The sequence below is a fragment of the Fundulus heteroclitus genome, chromosome 21 (assembly GCF_011125445.2).
Source record: "Fundulus heteroclitus isolate FHET01 chromosome 21, MU-UCD_Fhet_4.1, whole genome shotgun sequence".
Taxonomy (NCBI): Eukaryota; Metazoa; Chordata; class Actinopteri; order Cyprinodontiformes; family Fundulidae; genus Fundulus; species Fundulus heteroclitus.
Window position 1 is genome coordinate 4,594,087 of NC_046381.1, and position 10,122 is coordinate 4,604,208.

General features: G+C 38.3%; 1 protein-coding gene across 3 annotated transcripts in view; it reads right to left on the minus strand.

The window, feature by feature from the left end:
• The window catches only part of sh3kbp1 (SH3-domain kinase binding protein 1), a 67,396-nt gene extending 62,509 nt beyond the window's left edge, over positions 1–4,887 (minus strand). For 2 of the 3 annotated variants that reach the window (XM_036125088.1, XM_036125087.1), the window contains exon 1: positions 4,577–4,886. In XM_036125088.1, coding sequence (XP_035980981.1) covers positions 4,577–4,580 — 4 coding nt within the window. In that variant the 5' untranslated portion in view covers positions 4,581–4,886. Of the gene's footprint in view, positions 1–4,576 lie in introns of all 3 variants that reach the window. The other variant, XM_036125089.1, reaches the window with a different exon arrangement.
• Between the last annotated feature and the right edge of the window lie 5,235 nt (positions 4,888–10,122).

Sequence of the window (10,122 nt, forward strand, 5' to 3'; positions counted from 1 at the left end):
CACAAAAACATGTTTTCATGCTGAAATATGTTGCATTATGCTATTTAACAAAAACAAGTATATGGTATATTAATGTATAAATACGTGATTTCATACTGAAATAATTTGTTTTATGTTATTTAACAAAATCAGACATTTGGTATGGTATATTTTTAAATATGTAAATAAATAGTGCTTTCATGCTGAAATACTTTGTTTTAGGCTCTTAAAGAGACAGGTGGTATTACATAATAAATGTATAAATGAATAAAATTTATATTTTAATAAAGAAACAATTTTGATTGTTCATTTACATGTATTTCACTGTCTCTCTCTCACACACATACAATCCGGAGCCTTTTCTACACACCAACGACAATTTATTCATATTTATGCGTGTTGTGCATGCACATATGCATATACACAGTTATTTTAATGGCCTGAAAAAGTCTTCTTTAACATTTCCAGGTCATTCCAGTGTCTTACACTACCCTGCTTGCAACTAGGGCTGGAGCATAAGACCCTTGAAAAATAACTGTTTTGCACAGCTTCTTGCATGTGTTGGCACTCTGTAACGCCATGGTACTAAATTTGGCAACGTGATTCAGCCTTAGTTTGTGAAATACAGAGATAACTAATTAATAAGCATGAAATTGTACTCCATCGGTTAGGTTTCTGCAAAGTTCTCACCAAGTAAAAACATATGTTCAGAACCAATCTCAGCCCAAAATGGTGATCTGCACCACATGATCTACTTTCAGTAGTTATTGAAGGTTGTTGCAACCGTAAGATGCAGAAAATACAGGCAAAGATCATCCCTCTGCATTTACTCGCATTGGCTCCTATGTCAACCTAAAGTAGGAGACCCATCCAACATGGAAGCGACGCAGGATGCGCTCCAGCATGAAATGAAGCGTCTACATATTTGATGTCTATGGTGCTGCTGTTCTAATGTGAGATTGTCCATAATGAAGAACAGGAAGTGGAGCTTTAGTTCTGGGTATATCACTTATATTTTTTGTAATTCTATAATCCATTAATGGATAAGAAACACACAACTTGATATCTTGCTTTTGAGACAATGAGTCATGGGTGTCTTAAACAGATACTTTTCTAACTTGCCATTGCTGCTAGCTGTGTAACACTGCAAACACTAGCTTGTGTTAAAAAAAGAACAAGTGGCATTACAGCTGAGTTATCTATATCTTTATAGACCTAATGGACGGATAATAACTATTCCTAAAAATCAATGTCTTAGTTTTGAGGAAATTTCTCATTGTATACTTAAATAGTGGCTTTCCTTGTGTTCCAGCTAGCTCTACTGCTATAGGCTACTAATCCTACCTTGTATCTGAGATTTCATTTTAGCAGTTATTTATTTCTATATTCATCAATTAATGGACGATTAAAAATTCTCACTAGTAAATGTTTTACTTTTGAGGCAATGGTTCCTGGATGTTTTTAAAAGCCACTCTTATGAACCCCTGCTTTAGCTAGATGTGCTACTGTGGTCCATGCTGTTATCACCTCACGCCTGGATTATTGTAACTACCTTTTGATTGGAAATTAGACAGACCTCCCTCTCATGTCTACAACTGGTACAAAATGCTGCTGCATGATTTTTAACTGGTACAAGCAAACAGGAGCAACACCTCCGGTTTTACATCCCTCCGCTGGCTTCCTGTTGAGTTTCAAATAAATTTTAAAATTCTTTTTTTTTTAAGTCTCTTAATGGTCTAGTGTCTTCTTACTTATCTGAGCTGATTCACGGTAACAAGTCATTAGGTACTCTTATATAGCTCAGTGTACTCTTAGATTGACTGATGAGATCCTTTTGACTGTCCCAAAGACTTTTTGTAAATATAGAGTAGACGAAGCCTTTGTGTTTTTGTCTCACTACAACGTGGAATGAAGGCCAGGCAGGCCCCATCTCTTGCTGTTATTAAAAATTATATAAAAACACACCTTTTCTCTTCAGCTTTTAATACAGAGTGAGTCAGCATCTGTGTTTCAATCTCTTACCTACCCTTTGTATGTACTTATACAATTAAAATTTTGTACAGCTCCCATGTATTAATTTATTGCTGTTTTGTTGTTGCATTCCAGCTCGCTCTCTTACATTTTTAAGAAATAACATGGTATGGTATGCTAACACTCGCTAGTATGTGAAATTATAGACCTATCTAAATTCAGAGGCTGCATCCTTCGAAGTAACCCGTCTTTGTAGGCTAGGCCAAGATGCCAATGTAGTATTTTCGAAGCAGTGGTTCAAGCTGAACTACACAATACTTTTCTAACTTCTTGTAGCTGCTAGCTGTGCTGCTATGCTAATATTAGCTAGTACATGAACAGGAGCAAGTTCGGGGTTTGGTTTAAGATATCTCATTATTTCTGTTCTCAGTACCAGCCTTTCCACTGAAAACACTTTTGTACACTCTACAAGCAGCATTAATTTTTACAGTTTCTGTTGCATTAAAGAGGACATGTCGTGCCTTTAAATCCTTCCGTTTAACATTTGAATCATTCAGTTGTGGTCTATATAAAGTGGAACTGCAATCCTTTGGTCTGAATCCCCCGTTACGTCACCCCCACATTGCACACACCCCTGTTCTGAGGTAAGTCTGTGAGCAACTCGTTTTGCTGCTGTATCCTTAAATCTAAATGAAGCACTTCACACCCCGCCCGCCTCCAGGTCACTGCGCGTTCCACTCCACCCCGTTCAGCCATCTTTGTTTTATGCTGGGCGGGACAGTATAATGAATTAACCCAAAATTTTGACTTATCAATGTGTAGCTTCTGCATCTGTCAGTTTGGACTACAAAAGCGCAGCGGCAAATAAAAACAGCTGATTTGCTAAATTGATTAGCCAGAAGTCCGTGACCCTGTTTAGCAGCTCTACAGCAAACACTGACAGGTGTGTTGTTTGACCGCTCGATACCACTAAAATTGAACAGGGCGAATACAGTGTCTTAGTCTGACAGATACGGGAGATGGACAACAAAATAAATCTTTAATACTTCAGAATGTCACTCAGTCGTTTAGGCGACCTTGTTCGTCCAACAAAGCTAAACATCCAGCATGAACCCACACACAGCATGTTGATCTCTCCCCAGGAGAGATTAGCGGTCACACTTAACCACGCCCATCCACACACTGACCAATCACGCTCCATGCACCTAGGCAAAATGTTTAACTATGCCTAACCTCTAATTCTTTTTGGCCCAAAAAGATCACCGTGATCAACAAATTGTTATCAATTCCTGGACAGAAACCACCGTCACTCTTAGAAGAAAGCAACAGGCTTAAATGTTGGAAACAAATGTTTATTTTTTTTTCTACTTCTGCGTGTAGTGGAGTGTGGTACGCTTGGCGTAGGAGCGCAACGCTGCCCTCTAGAGTCTAGGAAAACAGTGCTACTTTGGAGGAAAAGCCAGGAGGAGCGTAAATGCTGCAGATGTGCCCACAGGTCTCATTTCCACCCTGAATGTTTGTGCGTCAAGCATAAACCAGGCTTCAGGCTGCTGTGATCAAGGTTATTACAAATCTGTCCTACGATGGATCCTGCTTTTACTAATCAACAATCAAGACTATTCTTAACCCAGTAACCTATTTAGTGTTCACTTAAAAAAGGCCATAGTTTCTACAACTTCAACTATTCGTTATCTAAACAATTAATGTCATTACATTGTGCAAATTATCCATGGAATAGGCACTTTGGGGTTTTGTGTTAAGGGGTAGTTGACAACTTTTACAGGCTTTCACAGGCTTGTTATTGAGCCTTGGCACTTTGAGTGTAACTCCAAACGTGTGCTTAAGGAGTTTTAGCCTCAGGTGAGGCCTGCATTGTTTCTGTACTGCAAGAATAATGCACACAAATGAACACAAATGAGGCGGTGCATCAGAATGCATGCGTGCAAAATAGACATAAAGAGCTTCATTCGCGTCTTTTGCAGATAATTTGGGTTTTAAAACATGCACACGCTAAAGGGGAAGTCAGACATGTAGCCCTGCAAAACATGGCTTTTCTAAACAATGAGCCTACTTACAGAGCACCTAATTATTGATCTCTATACCACCTTATCTGCAGCCAGTTACGGCCACGCTCCGTGAACAACATTACCGCCAGTGTGGGAAAGAGAAAGAAAGAAAAAACGCTGGCGTGGATGAAAACAGTAAGGCCTTTTTTTTCCACCGTGCACACAGGCACTGAGCTGGACGGTGAAAGCATATGTCACACAATAGGCACACGGACAGAGTGGATGTAAACGTGTCAACATCTGCAACTCATCAGCGGGCTTTCCTTTCCTCCAAAAACGCGCACTCTCCATACTCTCCCACGCGTGGCTTTCAAATCGTCTGTGATTAAAAGCGTTGGAAATGTCTTTTTCGTGACTTGAGAAAGATGTGCCGCCGTGTGTGCGTGGAGAGACGTCAGGGGGGAGGAGTAGGGGTAGCCGGGGGAGCAGAGAGAGGAATGAACCCTGTGCGCATCTGGAGCGGGCGTTGAGTCCCGTTCCATCCAGATGCGCAGAGGAGCTTGGAGGCTTTTTAGAACCAGAAGCAACTAAAATAAAAAATAAATCATCTCGCATCTCACCCATTTATGTGGCCCGGTGTGCTGGTTGTTCTCCTGCAGGACTGTGGGCGATAGTCTCAGGTGTTGGAGGCGGCTTTTATCCGGACCGAGCCTCCCCAGATAGTCTCGACTAGAGATCCGCTACTGAACGGGTGGAGCGTCGCACCAAACCATATTCCTTCCTCTTTTTTTTTTTTTTTTTTTTTTTTTTTAGTCCAGTGACACGGCAGAGGAGGAGGAGGAGGGACAAACGAGCGGCCAGAAAACGGAAAAAGCGCTGATGAGCAAACCCCTTCCTCTCCCTCGCTCTCTGGCTCTGTCTTATTGTGTTGCTTTCAAGGGCAACTCGTAAATATCAGCTCCCATGTGTGAATTTTCATAAACGCTGGATGGTGCTGGGAGGGAGGCGTGACGCAGCGCTGGGCGTCATCCTCTCTGAGCAGATGGCGGTGACACAAATGCCAGGAAAATCCCATCGGTCCTAATCAGCTGAAGTGTTCACTGAACATTTAAAGGCCCTTTTTTAGGTTTAATAGGACGTAATTGTTGATATAAACAATCAAAATATACAAATAGAATTATTAGGTGGCCCTGTGGGATGTGCGTGTCATTCCTGACCTTTAAACTCGTTTCACTGCTATTACAGGTTATTTATTTATTTATTTTATAAATCCCTTTCCCTACTCCACCAGAGAGCTTGAGATAAGATTAAAAATGTTCAGGAGGCAACAACTGTAAAAAATAACAAAGTAAATTTTGAGCTAAACAAGGAAAATGTTACCAGGGGTAACATTTGTTTCAAGCACTAGAAATAATATTGAAGCACATTTAAATAGATTCTTTACTCTTAAAAAAGAGAACAACCAAAAAAATATAATAATTTGTAAAACCAGTATAAACGAATAAAAGTAGTGATAGAAATAGATAAATACATTAGTATATATGAACCATCATAGAAAATACAATTATTTAAATTAAAATATAAATCCAAGCTAAAGGGGCAATACAGTTGTAATTCAATTAAATTTTATTTATATAACAGCAATTCACAACACATATCATCTCAAGGCTTTTTCCAAAGTGAAATTCAATCAAATCATCCAGACAGATTGGTCAAAATGTTTCCTATTTTAGGAAACCCAGCAGGTTGCATCAAGTCTCTCCAAGCAGCATTCACTCCTCCTGAAAGACCGTAGAGCCACAGTGGACAGTCGTCTGCATTGTTGATGGCTTTGCAGCAATCCCTCATACTGAGCAAGCATGAAGCGACAGTGGAGAGGAAAACTCCCCTTTAACAGGGAGGAAAACCTCCAGCAGAACCAGAACCAGGCTCAGTGTGAACGCTCATCTACCTCCACTCACTGGGGCTTAGAGAAGACAGAGCAGAGACACAGAAAGCACAGAAGCTCACATTGATCCAAGAATCCTTTCTATGTTGGTAATAGTGGGTGATCTGTCTCCCCTGATTTATGTCACAGCTAACAGAACAACAGGCCAGGTGAACCTTCTATGAAGGAAAAAAAGATGGAGAACATAAAGTTAAAAGTTGAAATAACAACAAACAATGTAAAACTGGAGAACAGTAGGAGAACTCAGCAGGGTGGGACAAATAGGCCCTGATGTCCTCCAGCAGCCTAAGCCTATAGCAGCATAACTATAGAGGTAGCTCAGGGTAATATGAGCCACTCTAACTATAAGCTTTATCAAAAAGAAAAGTTTTAAGATTAGCCCTAAAAGTAGACAGGGTGTCTGCCTCACGGACCAAAACTGGGAGTTGGTTCCACAGGAGAGGAGCCTGATAGCTAAAGGATCTGCCTCCCATTCTACTTTTAGAGACTCTAGGAACCACCAGCAGACCTGCAGTCTGAGAGCGAAGTGCTCTGTTAGGAACATACGGGGTAATCAGAGCTCTGATATATGATGGAGCTTGATTATTAAGGGCTTTATACGTGAGAAGGAGAATTATAATTTCAATTCTTGAGTTAACATGAAGCCAATGAAGGGAAGCTAAAATTGGAGAAATATAATCCATCTTGTTGATTTTCATCAGAACTCTTGCTGCAGCATTTTGGATCAGCTGAAGACTTTGAACTGCATTCTGTGGACGTCCTGATAGTAAAGAATTACAATAGTCCAGCCTTGAAGTAACAAATGCATGGACTAGTGTTTTAGCATCGCTCCTGGACAGAATGTTTCTAATTTGGTAATATTCCGGAAGTTAAAAAGCAAACTTTGGAAATCCATTTAATATGGGATTTAAATTACGCTTCTTGGTCAAAGATTACACCAAGATTTTTTGCTTTATTACCAGAGGCCAAGTTAATGCCATCCAGATTAAGTGATTGATTAAGAAGTTTAGTTTTTAAGGACTCTGGTCCAAATATTACAACTTTTGTCTTGTCAGAATTTAAAAGCAGGAAATTTAAAATTATCCAGGTTTTGATGTTGTCAAGTCATGCCTGTAGTGGAAGTAATTGATTGGATTCATTAGGATTTATGGATAAATATAGCTGAGCATTATACAAGTGCAAGCCATTTACCATTTCCCACCCAGTGAACCAGTGTCTAAAGAACATGAATGATTTTGACTGAATATTGTTCTGAATGTTGATCCATGCAAGACCTCATTTTTCAGATGAAGCTGTGGGTCGTCAGAAGCAAAGTGTTCAATGTAATGCAAACTAACTTAATGTGTCAACCTCCACAGCTCAGGGGGGACAGTCTGTAAACAAAGGACTAACAGTCATGCAAAAATGACCTTTATAAAAAGGCCGCAAGTCTGTCGAGTTGTTGAAAGGAAGCCAAGACGTTATGGGTTGCAGCATTGATTCATTATTATTATTTTTTTTTTTTTTTTATTCTTCTGACCACCCTGTCATTGATGCGTTATCTAACTCTAGCATAGTGAAGAGATGTGCATGGTTTCTGCTCTGATTAATTCATAAGTACAAGCTTCGTGTCTCTTCAGATTCAGTTTCTGAGACTGAACATTTAACTCTGAAACGTTATTATACATTCTCGTTGACTATAAACCTGTGGTGTGCACTCTAAAGAGTACGAACAGAAGTAGGGGCAAGAAATATGCAATATTTTGATTTGATTTGATTTGCCTGAAATCCATCAAATCCTTAAAGTGTGATGTTATTTTGGTTTAGTTTTATAGTTTGAAACATAATTGGATACAAAAGGTTATTTTAGTAATAGTACTATAGTCTGCTGTTATTGCATAGCATAAGATGTCATATTAGTACCGTGTTGTAACACATGAGATCAAGTACTATTTGAATAGTTCATATAAAATTTTACATTTGTGATCTGTTTTGTTGTTTCACTACAAAAGAAATGAGGAGGCACGCCACCATCGTTAGATTATTCTACTTTTCAGCCGGTCACAGAAAATTGTTATATTTCCAATAGTCTTTGAACGTTTCACAGCAGGAGAGCGGAGCGTCACACCTGTGTGGACCACATCTCGCGATAAAACCGTCGTCAAACCATTTTAATGTTACTGTGAAGGAATTCTGGCAGATTCCCTCGACTTTCTAAGCGTATGAATAACATGGAGCTTATAAACATGACAAGATATAATTTTAAACATTTATTTATTTTATTTTTTAACTGCTAACACTACTGAAATGAACTGGCATGATCATGTTTGTAAAATTATTGTAAAACTAAATATAGTAAATTGGGAAAAAAATAATTCAGTTAATCAGGTTAATATTGAAATTGTTACAATGATAAAACAATAACACACAATACAAAAAATATATCAAACATAGCAACATATGGGTGATTATTATTACTATTATGATTATAATGATTATCATTATTGTTACTACTACTACTACTACAAATAATAATAATAATAATAATAATAATAATAATAATAATAATGCATACGCTTATTTAATCCTACTCCCCACTGCATTGCAATGCAGTCACTTTTTATCAATTCCAAAATGTGGGAATTAACAATTAAGTAAATAGCATTTTGTCAAATAATGTAAACAATTTAAAAAAAATTAATGGGTAGTTATGCATTTATTACGTTTGTTTGTGGAAATTTAAAGACGTGCCAATTATCAAAGTTTTCAGTGCACACATGCCGGTTTCTAACACCAGAGATACCCCGAGTGATGTATTTACACCCAGGACTTCCAGCTCATTTAACTGCTGCATGTTTTCTGCCAGTTCAAACATTTCACTCATTCTTACAGGGATGGTACGTTTTTCTAACCGCATGCTGATGCACCGCTAATCTATTTATCTTCCAGGGTGAATTTGCTGCCGGCAGCAGAAAGAGGGTGATTAAATGATGTGCAGAGGTAGTAGGGAAAAAGAGATTAGGAACTGTGATTTTTTTGTTCTTCCCTTCTGTATCAGCTGCTCCAAAATGAGATCCGATAAGAAAAACTGCTGCCCACTTAGAAAATGTGTATTTAGATGTTTTTAGATGAGAGGGAAGACATATTTATTTCACCTTTGATTTATTTTGTAGACAGTAAATGTTGGACTGTAGCTGCAACCATTTTAATTTATTGTGTTATAGTTGTATTGTTTTCTTCCAGGCTTTTATGTTGTTTTCATACAACTCTTTGAAAGGCTTTATCAAAATATTAAAAAGATATTAAAAATCATCATTTTAAATATTTTTGCCTCCAAAGTGTTGTCAGTTTATCGTGGAGTTTTATATGTGGTCTGAAAAGAAAGGAAGTTCACAAATAAACAGATAATATACAAACACAGAATTAAAAGGAAGCTGTTTGATGGTCAAACTGCATCAATCTAATAAGCAGAAGTTAAAATTGTTCTACTTATTTATCAAAATCCCGTTTAAAAGGTAAATTCCTTTCTCCCCTGCAAGCAATCTTCATTACAACTTCAGAAAAGCAAGGAGACATTTCCCGGATTTATATATGTTTACTATCAATCAAGTTAATCTATCACATATAATAATGATTATATCTATTATTAATCACATGATTGCTAAAGTAAAACAAAATGAACAAGAGAAAACTAATATTATATTGGTTGGACTTCTACTGAGAAAAGTCTCTTTACATATAAAATTCCATAATAGGCAATTTCATCATACATCAATGGTCATATTTTCCCACATGTTCTAAACAGATCCCTCCATCCGCAGTTCTGCAGCTGTAGCTGAGGCCTTGTCTACACGGAGATCCAGGGGCGGACTTAGCCATTTAGGGGCCCTAGGCAAACTTTTGTGAAATTTTGTGGACACTGTAGGGGGGGCCCCGAGACACACTTAATATTATAAGCATTCTAATGGCATTTTAGCGAAAGCATTTTTATCCAAAACATAATTAATGTGCACAAATAAGTAATACCTGTATTAACCATACATGTAAAAGGAGTTTTAGGGGGCCCCCCAGGAACTCGGGGCCCTAGGCAACTGCCTAGTTTTGCCTAATGGTAAGTCCGCCCCTGCGGAGATCAACACGGTAAACTTTCAGAAACGATTTAGAAAAAAATATTCTTCCACACGGGAGGATGCTGCATAAATGAAAACCGGGCGGCGCCCATTTTATTTGTGAGAGTGA